Below are 16,088 nucleotides of genomic sequence, written 5' to 3'. Positions count from 1 at the left end.
GACAGTCTAGATTGATCAAGTTCTCGAATCATATTTTTATTTTTGTTTTGATATTATTATCAGAACCTAGATGTGTGGAACAGTACACAGAACATCCCTTCCTGAAAAATTTGAGGCTGCAGATGTTCTTGTCTAAACTTCACACTTATTTGTTGTCAAGTAGCACCAAAATTTGTGGCTACACATGTTTTTGTTTAAGTTTCTCACTTATTTCTCCTCTCACCACATATTGCTTCCTCTCATCTTTTCGTTTTCGAAACACGTCTACATCACCTTATTTCATCTGCTTGGACGGACTCAAAAATGCCTATGAGCCGACCGATACGAAGTCAAGAAAGAACTTGAAGGGCAATAAAGAAGTTGGTATCAGCGTCATGCCCTCGAACAAAGAAGTTGTGAGCTCCTAAGGAACAGTCATAATGACTCACGTGTAAACTAAAGAGGTTGTACGCCTCAAAAGTGCATTCATAGTGAAGATTTGTGGTAGAACTCCTTATTGTGAAGGTTTGTTATCCTTATTTCTAGTAACAAAATCGTTCCCTCGAACAAAGAAACTGTGAGCCCCACAGATGTAGTCATAGTGAGTCAGGTGTCAAACAAAGACGTTGTGAGCCTCAAATATGTAGTCATAGTGAAGATCCGTGGTAGAGCTCGTTATTGTGAAGGTTCATTGGTCCTATTTCTGGTATCAAAGTCATGTCCTCGAGCCAAAAAGTTGTGAAGTCCAGAGTGTGGTCATAGTTACTCCAGCGTTGAACAAAAAAGTTGTTGTAACTATCCAATCCCACCGCTAGCCGCTATTGTCCTCTTTGGACTTTCCCTTTCAATTCTCCTCAAAGTTTTAAAACGCATCGGCTAGGGAGAGGTTTCCACACCCTTATAAGGAATGCTTCGTTCCTCTCTCCAACTGATGTGAGATATCACCGTTGTGAACTTCAGAGGTAAGGAATCCTTCGTTTCTCTCTCTAACTGATGTAGGATCTCACGGTTGTGAGCTTCAAAGGTGTAATCATAGTAAAGATTCGTAGTACTGAACTAGCAACGTGCTATACTTTGTTCGAGAAGATAACGGTTGAGTATTATATAAGTATAGAACACTATCTCTATTGATCTGAACGATCGATCAAATCAAGTAGGAGCCAAAATTTCCCGGACCATGATGCAAGTGGTGGTTCCCTGCCATGCTGTGGTCTCTCTCACTCTAAGCTGTAGAGATATGTTCTTCACGTTCTTGTCTTGGTGCATGACTCATGATCCTATGGTCCATGACAATTCATGAACTACAAGGCTTGGCTCGTTGTTCTTGATCTAAAATGGTCAGGAATTTGTAATATTTTTCAAACATAGCCTGATTATAATATATATAAGCTCATGATTCATGCAAATTCAAGCATCTTACATAGATTCAAAACACCAAACTAAACTAAATTCATCAACAAAATGTTCATTAAGCTGCTAAGAATACACAAAAACAGTTTTGTGTTCTTTTTAAATCGCTATAAAGCATCTTCATCATGTTCTTCATCGATCAGTACGAGTAGTTCTTGATGAACATTCCCTCACTTGCCTCGGCAGTCTCGCCCTCACTGCTGTACTTCCCGAGCTGAGCGAGCGAGTTCGCCTTGGCTCGGTGAATCAGAGCATCCTGTGCTGCCTTCACATTCTCTGGCAGGCCACCCCATGTCTTCAAGCAAGTGTTTTGCAGGGCTCTAGCGTAGGAGAAGGATACATGCCATGGGTTTGGTGCTTGGTTCATGGCGTTCAGGTTCAATGTGGCTTCTACCTCTGATTGCCCACCTGATAAAAACTGTTCCATAACAAAAAAACAACACAAAACAACAGATTCAGTGAATCAAAAACTAAAAAGTTTGGTTTTTTGTTATGATTTTGAGCTCTGTTTTCATGACTTGCCATGATTCCAGGAACAGCTGGAGGGATTCTTCGTTTGAGAAGAGACAGAGTGTACTCTGCCACTTGCTGAGGGGTGGCTTTCTCTTTGCACTCAGCTCCAGGAGTAACCATGCTTGGTTTCAGAAGAATTCCTTCAAACAAAACATTGTTTTCTGCTAAGTAGAAGAACACCTCTGCCCAAACTTTCTGTGCCACTTCGAATGTTCTGTCGATTCCGTGCTCGCCATCGAGCAAGATCTCCGGTTCGACGATTGGAACCAACCCATTTTCCTGCAAAATCCAATACTCAAATCAAAAACTCAGAATTCAAATGAAGTTTTGTCAAAATGTTAAAAAAAATGAGAAAGTCTCGGTTATATTTCTCATTCTTTAACCTTCTATCATAACTAAAACAGAGTATTATGAAATATAATAAGTTAATTAGTGTGGTTGGTAGTATATTTTATTGGAGAGATTTTGTTATTAGTATATTTTATACTATTTTTAGCTGGTATGGTAAGGAATTAGTTGGTAGTTTGTACTACAGGTGTTAGTTGGTAACTTATACTAAGAGCTCGTTGGTAGTTTATGAGTTAGTTGGTAGCTTGTACAGCAGGAGTTAGTTGGTAGCGTGTACAATAAGAGCTAGTTGGTAGTTTGTGAGTTAGTTGATAGTTTATACAGTAAGAAGAGTTAGTTGGTAGTTTGTACGGTAGGAGCTAGTTGGTAGTTTGTATAGTAGAAGCTCATTGGTAGCTTGTATATAATAGGAAGAGCTAGTTGATAGTTTGTACAGTAGGAGCTTGTAGTTAGTTGATTGGTAGCTTGTACGGGGTAGGAGTTAGTTGGTAGCTTGTACAGTAGGACTTAATTGGTAGCTTGTACCGTAGGAACTTGTTCTTGTACAATAAGAGTTAGTCGGTAGTTTGTATCATATTTAAACGTGTGAACATTAATGAAGATCAAACTCTATTTAAATATTGTGAACATTAATAAAGACCGGACTCTATTTAAAACATTAATGAAAATGAGGAGGGTTGATTGGTTGATACCTGGGAGACAGCAGCGTAGCGAGCAAGCCCCCAAGCAGCTTCCTTGACAGCGAGCGCCGATGGGCCATTGGGAATACTCACGACTGTGCGCCTGCAAAACCGCCATTGTTAAGCCTTTTTAACCTTTGAAATTAGACAAATTAAGAACAGAATTCGATACCATTTGGCGAAACGAGCACCCTGCTGATAGTAAGCAGCTGCACGAGAATCAAGCCCATCGAGACCTTGACACCATGATTCATTGTTCGAACCAGCAAGTGGCACCAACCCCTGTTTTTCCCCCCCAAAAAACAGAGCACCCATTATTTAATCTCTCAAAATTCCCCTGTTTTTTCCCCCAAAAAACAGAGTACCCATTATTCAATCTCTCAATACTTCAAAAAATTCAAAATTTAAACTCACCTTATCGACTTTGATTCCAGGAACAATGCCTTGCTTAACCAAAACGTCGACAATCTTCTCGCCGTCGACGGTGGATTGGTACAGAGTCTCCTCGAAAAGTATAGCGCCGGAGATGTACTTGCCGAGGTCCGGCGGTGTCACGAGAAGAGTTCTGTAAGCCTGACGGTTCGCCTCAGTGTTCTCCAACCCGATCGACGCCAGCCGCTTGCCACAGGTTGCATTGGACTCATCCATGGCCAAAATCCCACGTCCCGGAGACGCAATGGTTTTCTGCAAGAAACCCATCAAAGTTCAGCAAGAAAAACAGAGTATAAACATGAACAGAGTAAAATAGAACGATACAATACGGCGGTTTTGACCAACTCATCGGCGTAGGAGCCGGCACGGACGATGAGGGTGGAGGGAGCGGCGGTGGGGTGGAAGCGGACGGCGGAGAGGGGTGGCTGGCGGAGGGATTGGCCCTTAACCCACTCGCACTTGTCAAGAACAGGGGAGGATTTGAGGAGAGAAGCAGAGGCCATTGATGAAGTGAAAAATCTTATCTTTTTTGTGTTTTCACCAACGCTCTGTGATCTGGTTGTTGCTGCCTCGTGGCCACAAATGGGAAGCCTTCTCTTTGTATTTATAGTTGATTAAGGATTGCCAATTTGCGGCCATTGTCCATCTTCCAATATTTCTCTGCCACGTGGATGATAACTTTGCTGACTTGGCACTGTCCCTATATATATATATATTTTTTATGTCATTTATTATTATTATTATTATTATTAATTATTTCTTAAAATTGAATTGGAGAAAGGGTTATCACATCCATGGCTTTCTCAAAATATGAGGCTCTTGATGATTTTGTGATCATTAGAAAGAACGGTTGATAGCTTGCCACGTCAGCATCTTGGAGGTGATAATTTCCTTTATGATGATGAATTTCCAAATGGACCTTTTTGGTTTTATTTGTTTGATTCATTATGTGTGGTTAACAGTAGTGTGTGGATGGGAGGGAGTATGGTTTGTGTATAGGAAATTCGGGGTCTCCTCTTTTCTCGGTTATGCTAGAAAATTGAGCTCTCGTTTGATAACGTTCGTGTTTCATGTTGCATTTCTTTTTACAAAACTAGAAGAAGAAATTTGTTCTATAACTGTGAGATCCCATGTCAGTTGGAGAGATGAACGAAGCATTCTTTACAGGGGTGTGAAAATTTCTCACTAATAGACGCGTAATGGGAAAGCCTGGAAGATAAAGTCTAAAGAGCATAGTATTTGTGTAATCCTAAATAACTCGCAAAGACGATACAAAGTGGACATTGTTTCTTGTTTCTCGTTTCTTCCAACCCTAAATTTAGAAACGGGAATTAATTAACTAAGTTGTATTCATCGATTAAACCATGGTTGAGTTTGATTTGAAATGGTCATTATTTGTTGGAAAGAAAATTTAGTAAATTTCATGTGAAAATAATATAATATATGTTTAAAAAATAAAAATAATGACTAGATATACAAATAAAACAATTTTTTTAGCCAAAGAAATATTTAAACAAAAATAAAATACATTTATTTCCTTTTTTTTTATTTTATAAATAAAGAAACTAAAATTTTAGAAAACCATTTTAAATGAGAACTTCCTAATTCGTACACAAAACTGTAACAGATTTTCAATAATTTTTATAATGAATATAATAAAACTCAAATTAATAAAATAGAAAAAGTTTGAAAGGTCCTAGGATTCGAACCCTGGCCTAACAAGTGGGTGATGAGTATCCGACTTACAAGAAACAACAGATTTTATATAGCGATTTTGCAATAAAAAATATAATAATTAATTAATAAAATTAAATAGAAAAGAAAAAGAAAAAATATTTCCGTTGCCGGGATTTGAACCCGGGTCTCTCGGGTGAGAGCCGAGTATCCTGACCAACTAGACTACAACGGAATTTGTGAAATCCTTACAATTAGCTTATTAATAAAATATAAAAGAAAAGAAGAGAATATGGAATAAAATTTCCGTTGCCGGGACTTGAACCCGGGTCTCTCGGGTGAGAGCCGAGTATCCTAACCAACTAGACTACAACGGAATTTGTGAACTATTTCCACAATAATTATATTATTATTAATAAAATACAAAAAAAAGAAAAATAAAGTAAAATTTTCGTTGTGAGGATTTGAACCCCAAGAAAGTGATACAATGAAATTTATCTATCATTTTTAGAATAATAAAAATACGCTAATTAATATAATAGAAAAAAAAGAAAAATAAAATAAAATTTTCGTTGCCCAGACTTGAACCCAGGTTTTTGGTGAGAGCGGTACAATTTTTGCAATAATATTCTACGTTAATTAATAAAATAGAAAAAAAAAATCTTATTAAACCTTATATCTAAATTTTTATATATTCAAGTATAACTCGTTGGATAAGATACCAATTATTATCGTAAAAATATTGAACTAAAAAAACGTTCCAACCTTTTAAATTTACATTTAAGCTTTAAAAATATTATTAACCCACTAAATATTTTTCAAAATGCACAAAAAAAATATTAGATAAAAATTAAATCGTTAAATCGATTAATTTTAAGATAATAGTTTATTGGCACAAAATCTACCCATCTAAAAATTAAAATTTATTAAATAAAATATTTAAAAATGAAAATACTTTATTATTATTTATTTACTTTTCAGCTCAAAAAATAAAATATTTATTCGTTCAGTGCTTTCCATTCCTGCAAATTTCATAGCCTGGTATTTGCGAGAGAGTTTTTGGACGAACCCATTGCAGCTGTGATTGAATTTGATGCGCATAGCTATCGAGAGTGTTCAAGAACTTGGAGATGGCTGAATCAGATGGACCTCAGAATCAATCTCCTAACCTTCCTTCTAATGGCGCCAAGGATTCCATTGGCAAGTCCTGTAAGGGCTGCCTCTATTACTCTTCACTTCAGAAATCCAAATCTAAATCTCCCACCTGCGTTGGACTCTCCAAAACCCTCGAACAAGGTACATCTTTATTGCTTTCCTTCGTGCATGTTCATATTCCATTGGATTAGTGATTACCATGAAATTGGGGGTATCGGTAAATGGTTGAGAATCTTTTTAGATTCGTGATTTTGTTGTATTCGATTTCAATTTGGGTTCTGATATGGCTGGTTCTTGAAATTCAAGGAGCTTGATATTGTTTTTGGGTTTTTTCTGCTTGTTTCATCCTTGGAAGCCATTTTGAACCCTATCATGGATGTTTATGCCTTGGTGGATAAGCTCCCAGTAGTAGAACTTGATATTTTTTGGATCAAGATGCCACAACCGAGTGTCTTTTTGATGTAGATAGGTAAGAATAGGAGAGAAAGTGGATTAATGAAGCCCTGTTCCTGAATCTCAAAATCCAGTAGGTGAATATGAATCAAGTTATGACGAGGAAAATTTGGGAACATTATCATTAGGAGTAGGAATCTTTCAGGATCAAAGTGAAAATTGAACTTCCCTTGCAGAACATTGGCCCGATCTTATAAAGAATGGGACGAGACTATTAGCTGAACGAAGAACGTATTGAATAAACTACATTAGCTCACTTAGAAGCATGAGATAAAGTAGGAGTAGGAGTACTCGTGGAATGGTTTTCGGGTTAGTGTTGGGAACTGGAAAAGGTCTTTGAAAAGGGGAGAGGATTAGTCAGGAAAATACGAGCTACGTTCAGATGTCTGCTGCAGCAATGCTTTAGAATGTGATTTGTAACCATGCAAACATCGAGAAATCACTTGGAGTCGTCCGAGTGGTGCAGCTAGCTGCATACTCTATTACTCTCGTTGTGGTTATTGGTCTAAACCTTTGTCATCATGTCCTAGAGATATTAGTATATATGATGGGTCATTGGTTTAGCAGTTGTTTGAATGGATACAATCATTCATTAATCATTTGAGAATGCATGGGTCGAATATCCTAGATCTATCCATATGTAGAAGAGAATTTGGTGGAGGAATTGCCTTTGAATCTATTTAATTGTAAAGGTACGGTTGTATTGACTACTGAGATTGATCTCCAACAACTCCGTTAAATGCCTATGAGTTCGAGTCTCAATACGAATGCTAGTTCTTACTGTTTTCTCCTCTCCCGATAGCTCGAAGTCAGCTTACAATGATGTTGATACAAGATATGGTAGAACTTACCAATGAGGCCCTGTTGATTAGTATTATGCAAAAGATCAGATTCTACAAGATCAAACCTATGGGACATAAGGAATGCTATGAGGGCTTGGACGGAATAAATCAAAAGTTTGCTAGGTGATCAAAATCGCTCAGGTTATTGGAGATGCGTTTTCTACGGAGGATTTGTGGGTTGGAATTGAGCTTCTTTGTGAGTTATTCCCTTGCATTTATCATTTATCTGATCGGAAGTACTTCTCAATGGCCTATATTTTGTCTACTTTTGATTCATCCTCTTCGCCTTCTTTGGGGTTTTGTTGGCGAGTCATCGAAGGTAATGGGCATAGGAATATTTGGGTTTGGGTTCCTAATCCTCCTAAGGACTTTGGCCCTTTTTCCTCATTCCATGTTCCCCGTCTCCTACTCGGGGCCTTTTGGAGGTGAAAGTCCCTAAGAAAGTGAAGTTCTTTGCTTGACAAGTCTTACTAGGTAGAGTGAGCACCCCGGATTGCATCCAACGATGACATTCTTCGTAACAGCTCAAGCCCACCGCTAGTATATATTGTCTTCTTTGGTCCATTACGTATTACGTATCGTCGTCAGTCTCACGATTTTAAAACGTGTCTACTAGGGAGAGGTTTCCACACCCTTATAAAGAATGTTTTGTCCCCCTCTCCAACCGACGTGGGATTTCACATTCTTCCTTAGTATTGTGTCCATAATGGTGTTTCATTTGTCATCAACAATCGGAGGATCTTGACCATCTTTCGTCGGGTTACCAGTTTGCTTACTCCATGTGGAGTCGTTGTTTTAGGCTGTTTACGTTAGTGTCTATTCGTGTAATTTGTCAGAGGGCTTCTTTTTTGTTATACCCATAGTAAATATCACTTTTTGTAAGCAGTACCAAACTACATAGTGGGAGAAACCGAGCAGGAAGCTTCAAAAGAGGGAAGAAGTCTGACAGATTTCAAGTATGCTTGCGTTGGTTACTCTGTCTACTTAGAAAAGAAAGGTTCATCAAACGACGAACAAAACAAACAAGCTGAGCTGCCGTTCTGCGTCGGTTTAGAGGTTTGTAATGCCTCATCTGCTTATGTTGTGATGCTCTGTTTATTCTTAATAGCCCTTAAAATTCATGTGTAGCCTGAATTTTTTGCCATTTTGTGGGATATTTGGGCTTATTAGGAGGAACTGTTAGATTTTTAAAGGGTCTGAGAGATTTGGGGAGGAGCTTTTGGGGTTCGTTAAATTTAACTCTTCTTTACGAGTGTCCGTTAATTAGACTCTTCGAGCTAAATTAATAAAAATACTCTTGAACTTTATACTTTGTCTCAAATATATCTCTAACTTTCAAAAGTTTTAATAATACCCTTAAACTTTGAAAAAAGTCTCAAAAACACCCTTTTAAAAAAAAGTTCAAAAATACCCTTACAGTCAATTTTGGATAGAAACCGTTAATACTATGTTTCAAAAGTTTTTATAAGTATTTTTTAAACATAGTATTGACGGTAAGGGTATTTTTTAATTTAATAACGTTGGAGGGTATTAATGAAAATGTTTAAAATTCAAGGTTATTTTTGAAACACTATTAAAAGTTCTAAGAGTATTTTTGAAACATAATACGGTTTCCCTCCAAGAGTAATAGTGAGGGTATTTTTTAGATTTTTTAAAAGTTTAAGGGTATTTTTATTAATTTAGCCGACTCTTTGGTCTCGCATGGGTCCCTAAGCCCTACAATTTTAGATGCATTTTTAGTTTATATTTCATTAAAATGTTATTCTTTTATCATTTTATATCTTGACAACAATGATATGCCTGTTAGGTATTGTTGGACAAAAGACCTGCGGAACAGTCCCAAGCTCATATACATAATAAAACTGAAGGTACTCCTTCAATTTCCTTTTGTTAATGATAATGCTCATCAAGATTTTCCGATATTCTTCTATTATTTTATCGTCTTAGATACCTTCGTTTCGAGCTCGATAAATTTGTTAATCCAATGTTGTAGAGCTTAGAAAGCACAAACACTTTGACACTGTTTAGACACGTATTGCACACTTGTGATGAATGTTTGACACTAATGGTACAAATTTAATAGCATGTATGTTAGGTGTCATGGTCATATTTGTCCAAGGCATGTTGTATTGGCCACATGTTGGATGTCCCGGTCATGCACGTCTAGGACGTGTTGTCCATGCCCATTCCAAACCCTTTTTACATGCTTTCATTTTAGATAGGTCTTTACCATTACATGTTATATCAATACAGGGGCGTATGACTTTTCACCAAAATCATGTCTACACCCACCAGACTAAAATAAAATGTACTATAGGAGAATGGGACTAGTCGTCAATTCTTCTGAGTTATATACTATGTAAGCCATGATGTTTCTTTCTTTGCTTGTAGCCATCTAACGTTGCTTTCTTAAATTCTTTCAAATGTATTTTCTCGCTCACGTTTTCTAAAACAACTTTCGCAAACGTGACTCAAGGCTCGAGAATACGTTGACGTTGTTTGCGAAGTCCGAATTTCTCATAGCTGACTTGTTCACTGGGTTAGAACAAGTGTTGCACAATCGCTGTCCCCCTACCGCAAGAGTGTGATTGTGACATTAGGCATGCATAGGATATTGGTTTAAGCATAATAACTAGATTTTTACCAAATGTGTCCGTGTGTCTGTGTGTCCGGGTCTTAGATTTTTACCAAATGAACTGTCACCATATTGTGTCTCGTGTCTGTGTCCGTGCTTCTTAGTCGGAGAGATACTAATCTTCAAGTTTGATCTTCGTATTCAACAGATAGCCCCGCCTTTCCACAGCCACGCAGCTATAAACCGTCGTATCCAGCTGGAGACGAGTACCTAAACAGGCAAAAACTTTCTTGACACACTATATCTTTTGAATGCTAAATGGGTTTCAATTTATGAACAATGTCTATGAACAATGTGGTGCAGGTTTAAAAGAAACGCAGCCCTTGTTGCATCAGGTGTAGCAAGAAATGTGAACCGAGTTTGCAACTACATAAAAGAGAGCTTCGACGATATCTTATACCCTTACCGGAGACGACCCAAATGAGGTACGGTCGTCCACGGATTACTAGAATAAACAAGAGTCGTTACAATAGTAGTTTGTCGAATCCCGACATCGCCCGATCATGTGAAATATTGATCAAGTTCTTATCTTTCTTACAACTGTGTAGAGATGGGCATGGGTGTAATAAATAATGTGATGAATTTAATCATCTTTAAGGATTGTTCATGCTTGTTCTTAGTTTTTCAGTTCATTTTGATGAGATATTATGTTACTTCATGAAAGTAAATTTTGAATTACATGTTTGGTTTTTTTAATCTTTTAAGGTTTGCATAATGGTCCTTGTATTTTCAAAATTTTCAAAACTAGTCCTTGATTTTTTTTTCCACTCATTTTTTTCTTTTATTATCTATTTTTTTACGCATAAATTCAAAAATTAATTAATATATATATATCTTTAAATTTTGCAATTTTCAAAAGTTTCAATAATGTTGTTAAATTTAAAAAAAATTAAAAATATTTTTATCATTAATTTTAGATGAAAATCATTAATACTTTATTACAAATAAAATTACCTTTTTCACTTAAAAAAAAATATTCATGAACATTTAAACGTAATTTAAAAAAAATTAGAAATAATATGAGGTATTGGTAGATATATTGTTGTAATTTTTGAACTTTTATTGGTAGTAATTTTTGAATTTTTTTTTTTTTTGAATGATAAAAGATTTAAAATTTTATGAATATTTTTTAAACATACCGTTTTTTTAAAATATTGAAGGAAATTAATGAAACCATCCAAAGTTCATTATCTAAACTTTTGAAAATTTAAAAATATTTTTTTAAATAAAATATAAAATATAAGTATTTTTTATTAATTTAACCATTTTTTAAAATCAAATGATTATCGATCACGATCTAAATAATTTAAATTTTTCGACAACAGATATTATAAAATTAGGTATTGAGATAATATCAACCACTTATCCCACTCACCTTTATTGCCCTTCAATAATGTCTCAACAATAAATTAAAAGCTTCAATAATGTTTTTTTTTTTTTGCCCTTTTTTCATTTTCTTTTAAAAATAATAATTAAAAAAATTAGTATAAAAAAACAATTAAAGGAAGGCAACTTTGTAGAGAAAGTATGAATATTTATATTCGAAATTATCTAAATTAATACAAAAATAGAAAAATCTCTAATTTTTTTTCCTACCTAATCTAATTAATCAAATTAATTTCACAAAAATACTATAATAAAATTAATGCTCTGCCTAATTTCTCCCCTAACCCTACAACTATAAATTGGATTCCCTTTTTAGCCCTACAACAAAATCCAACCGGTTCGACCGGTTCAGCTGGTTGGTCGGTTTTAGTAACTCCGGACCATTGGAGTCAACTCGGTTGCCGGTTGGGAGACCTCCTTCATCTTCCTCATTTCGAGCACTTTTCGATGGCTGTTTGAGTGAACATTGCTGCAAAAAGTGGGGCTCAACGCCGGTCTATACTCTGGAAAAAGCCGACCGGATTTATACCGGACCCCACAAGCGTTACAGAGTGTTTTGGCCCCGTGTGGACCGGTTCGCCATTGTGGGGTCTTCTGAACCAGACAGTGACTACACCGCCGCGGAATCTGACCGGTCAAACCACCAGATTGAAGAGCTGTCGGCGACGATGTTATTGACTTTTTCCTTTGCTTCTTCGGAGGCTCACCGGCGGCGTTTGAAGAGTCCACGTTCTCGCCGGCGTCGGAGAAGATGAACCACGGTGAGGCGGAGGAAACGCCGGAGGACGTCGAGGAGGAGGACGACGACGACGATTGGTTCAGAGAAGAACCGGTGGATTTCGTTTGCCGACTTTGTCTCGACCTTTTCGTCCTTGGTTTGACCGGAATAAACGTCGGCAAACACGAAATTACACCTCCGGCGAGGTTCTTTTCCGGCTCGGAGCGGCTGAAAGCCACGGCGGCGCTGGAAAATCCCAGCTGAGAATCATCGACGAAATGAGAAACCCATTCAAGCTCCGCCATAGCATCGCCCTGAGAAGACGAAGATTCCGATTTCGATTTTAAAATTTTTAAAAAAACTTCAAAACCCCACCAAAACAAACAAAACCCCAGAAATTAATTTACCGGAATAGCAAGCTCAACGGCAAGAAGCGACTTCGAATCCTCCTCTCCGGCAGCCGGAATCTCGCCGGACTGGTTCGAATCCGACGAAACAGAGACCAAATCTTTCTCAAACTCACGATAATCGTCATTTTCCTCAACTCTCAAAGCAGACCCATGTTCAAAATCTCCATTAGAGAAGTTAAAAAACTCGTCGACTTCAAACTCCTCGCCGGCGACGAGATTAGCTCCGTTCAAACACCAAATTTCCTCCACCAAAGCGTCTTGTTGAGCAGATTCCATGGCTAATTCCCAGTGGAAACTCGATTTCAAAGCCTTAGCTTCCAAACACTCCATTTTTTTCTAAAACCCAAAAGAAAAAACAAAAGATTAAGTAAAAAAAACACAAAATTATTGGTGTTCTTCGTAATAACTATTACCTGTCTGAGAGGGTGGGGAATAATTGCAGGCAGGAAAGGAAAAGACGGGTCAGAGCGGCAGTTGCAGATTCCAAAATATATAAATAAAAATAAATAAATTATTATTATTATTTTTTTTGGTTTACTTTTGTGGACACATGGTTTGATCATATGGTGGGGCTGACTTTTCTTGGCCTCGGTGGACAGCAGGCTTTAGCCGGCTTCTCCTTCTTCTTCTTCTTCCACCCAACTGCGACCATCACTCTTTATTATCATTTTTTTTTTTAACGTTTTTTAATTTTATTCGGTGATTTTTGTGCCCATGGTTTAGGGGTTATTGCCCATGGTAAAAAACTACGGTAAATTTTTCATATTGGGTCGACTAAAACTCGATACGATTTGTTCGAGTTGAAATCTTGATCGTCTATTGGATTCATTATAGAACTGTGCACGAGCTATGGTGGAAAAACAAAATTAGACTGAGTTGATGACTCCGAGCAACTGGAACAGTGCACAATATATGTTACACTAATACCTAAAATTTAGTAAAATTTAAATATAAAATATTTTCTAGTTGTAAGGCTGTTAAGTCTGGACTCTAAAAAAAAAATCAGTGTAATGAACCCAGGAAGAAACTAGGACAAAGAATGAAAATTTTCGCTCAGAAACTCCATGCAATTTTCGATGGAAACGAAGTTTTGCGAAATTTGAAAGCTCAATGAAATTGAAAGGCGTGGTCCAAGAATTATCTATCTTGTGCTCGAGAAGGTCTCGCAATTCCTCAACAACATCTCTAAGTGGAACGGACGGGATGAAGCCTAGAAGAAAGCTATAATAAAAAAGAACGGCACGAGGACATAGATTGCATTTGGATTAAGAATTTATTAAATACAAACTTAACATTATGATAGATATATTAAACACGATCGCTTAATACTCTAATAATATTTTAAACTAATAAATATTATTATTTTCTCTTTATGTTTTGCCGATTATAACTTAAATATGTGACTTATCCAATTCAATTGTGCTAGTAATTATTTTTCTGTAATTCAACTAGAGAATCTAAGATTTAAATCATTAATTTTTTTTTATCGAGAATAGAAGTATTTACGAGTTGGGCTCGACTGCATCTAGCTAGATGATCTTTAAACCAAACCCGTATTCAAGTCGTAAATTTCAACCTTAATCACCTTTATTAAATAATCAAATTAACTCAACTTAACCATAACATATTTATATATTTACTTTCAAACATTTCAACTCCATCTCAATAAATATATATATAGATATATAATTAATTAATTGTGGACAAACCCTTTTTTAAAAAAAAATCAACCATAAATTTAAATTAATTTTATTTAATTCAAGAACTAATTATAATATAATTTTTTTATTTATTTGAATTTAATTGAACAACTTTAAGTTGATCAAGTTTTTCGAGTCACCAAGTCTGGTTGAGAACATAGTTCTTAGTTAATTGAACTATACTCAAGTTAAAAATTACAGAGGGACCCACCCTAAACTAGAAATTGAGGCTTGAAATTGGAAGCCAATTTTATGCGTTGAATTTTCCCATTATTTACGACAATCGAATTTTTTTTTTTTTTTTTTTTTTTTTTTTTTTTTTTTTGGCTTTTCCGCGTTAATTACGATTCTAGATTTCCTTTTTTTTTTCTTTTTTTTCAAATTTTCTTACTTTTATAACCTGCCTTTCTGGCGGATCATGAGCGACTTTTCTTACCCCACAGCCACCAAAGCGCGTGTAACAAATCTCCAGCTCAGATGTTCAATCATTCAAATCCGAACCGTTGATCGCACGGCGCGTGTAGCCACGTGAATGGTTGGTCCTGTATTGTTGTTTATCGGTCATTGGGTGGCAGAATATTATGGAAACTCGCGTTGGCAGGCACCGTGAGCGCGTTGTTTAATTGACTCTTCTTTTTTTCTTTTTTCTTTTTTGGAGAAATAATAATTGAATCTTTAGGAGAAAATCTATATTTTTTAGTATTTCTAAATATTTTTATTTCTTTTATGTTTGAATAAATAAATAATTAAATTTTTGGTATTTAGTCCTTTAAATCTCTCTCTATTAATCGATTTAAAATATCAACTTACCATAAATTTAATTCCATATAAAACATTAAAGTTTTATTTGACATTCTTATTTCGAGTCAACTCCCGAACATTGATAATTAAAACAAAACCATCTAAACCTACTAAACTCAATTCTAATCGAGCACAAGTGTTTCCTTTCCACAATCCACTCCTTCGGAGGCCAACGTACTCGTTGGCACACCACTCAATGACTAACTCTGATACCATTTGTAACAGCTCAAGCTCACGAGCAGATATTAACTTCTTGGAACTTTCCCCCTTAAGGTTTTAAAACGTGTCTCCTAGGGAGAGATTTTCACACGTTTATAAAATAATATTTTGTTATCCTCTCCAACCGACGTGGAATCTCGCAAACATTGTTTCAACTCTGGTGTAAATTTTTCTCTTATAGGTCAACTTGCTTCTTAAGCAAATATGTGACGATATTCTTTCATCAATATCTTAAATTTGAATATTATATCTATCTTCAATTATATATATATAATTATGTTGGATGATTATATAAATTAATGCATTAATCCATTTAATTATATGTCACGTCCCGCTAAATTAAATATAATAAATTTAATATGATTCTACTAGATTTTATTATTTAGTCGTTATGCGTTGAATAGACTTGAATCTTAAAATTAATTAAAGTTTTCTATTTATTCGAACATTCTAGTCCTAACAAAAACATTTCTAAAATCACTTAAAATTAAAACAATTAATGAAATTAATAATAACCATAAATACATAAATATATATATATATATATATAATACTTGTCGGTTTATATTTTTATATTAGAAAAAAAATTATGAATAAAAAATGGGAAAAGTAGTAGGCTAGAGCAGCCTGGATTTATTAATTATTTAATAAAAATAGAAAATTCATGAAAATGACGCGTGGTGGATTTGGTTGCTGATCTGGCCAACTTCTTTTTTTTTTTTTTTTTTTTGTT

At 35.7% G+C, this 16,088-nt stretch overlaps 3 protein-coding genes and 2 non-coding genes across 6 annotated transcripts; 1 reads left to right on the top strand and 4 right to left on the bottom strand.

Annotated features, from left to right (window-relative positions):
- Positions 1-1,349: 1,349 nt before the first annotated feature.
- On the bottom strand, positions 1,350-3,943 carry LOC111451662 (fructose-bisphosphate aldolase 1, chloroplastic-like). Its single transcript, XM_023092157.1, has 6 exons — positions 3,692-3,943; positions 3,345-3,614; positions 3,103-3,212; positions 2,943-3,033; positions 1,912-2,181; positions 1,350-1,807 (listed from the first exon to the last, which is right to left on the bottom strand). The coding sequence occupies exons 1-6, from the start codon at positions 3,863-3,865 to the stop codon at positions 1,529-1,531; spliced, it is 1,194 nt and encodes a 397-aa protein (XP_022947925.1). The 5' UTR covers positions 3,866-3,943; the 3' UTR covers positions 1,350-1,528.
- Positions 3,944-5,198: 1,255 nt separating this feature from the next.
- Positions 5,199-5,271, bottom strand: TRNAE-CUC. Its single transcript has one exon. It is a non-coding gene; the product is annotated as a tRNA-Glu (tRNA).
- A 69-nt stretch (positions 5,272-5,340) lies between these two features.
- TRNAE-CUC lies at positions 5,341-5,413 on the bottom strand. The gene has a single exon. It is a non-coding gene; the product is annotated as a tRNA-Glu (tRNA).
- A 618-nt stretch (positions 5,414-6,031) lies between these two features.
- On the top strand, positions 6,032-10,753 carry LOC111450972. Its single transcript, XM_023091176.1, has 5 exons — positions 6,032-6,332; positions 8,373-8,542; positions 9,294-9,354; positions 10,270-10,339; positions 10,425-10,753. Exons 1-5 carry the CDS (start codon positions 6,167-6,169, stop codon positions 10,543-10,545), a joined length of 588 nt encoding a protein of 195 aa, XP_022946944.1. The 5' UTR covers positions 6,032-6,166; the 3' UTR covers positions 10,546-10,753.
- Positions 10,754-11,638: 885 nt separating this feature from the next.
- Positions 11,639-13,132, bottom strand: LOC111451842 (GATA transcription factor 5-like). 2 transcript variants are annotated; one of them, XM_023092423.1, is made up of 3 exons: positions 13,043-13,132; positions 12,633-12,971; positions 11,639-12,539 (listed from the first exon to the last, which is right to left on the bottom strand). In XM_023092423.1, exons 2-3 carry the CDS (start codon positions 12,963-12,965, stop codon positions 11,874-11,876), a joined length of 999 nt encoding a protein of 332 aa, XP_022948191.1. In that variant the 5' UTR covers positions 12,966-12,971; positions 13,043-13,132; the 3' UTR covers positions 11,639-11,873. The 2 variants fall into 2 exon arrangements, with proteins under 2 accessions (XP_022948191.1, XP_022948192.1); XM_023092424.1 differs by having other exon boundaries at positions 13,049-13,124.
- Between the last annotated feature and the right edge of the window lie 2,956 nt (positions 13,133-16,088).

This window comes from Cucurbita moschata, unplaced genomic scaffold (assembly GCF_002738365.1).
Source record: "Cucurbita moschata cultivar Rifu unplaced genomic scaffold, Cmos_1.0 Cmo_Scf00013, whole genome shotgun sequence".
Lineage (NCBI taxonomy): Eukaryota > Viridiplantae > Streptophyta > Magnoliopsida > Cucurbitales > Cucurbitaceae > Cucurbita > Cucurbita moschata.
The sequence above is the reverse complement of the archived record's forward strand: the minus strand, read 5'-3'. Positions and strand labels throughout refer to the sequence as shown.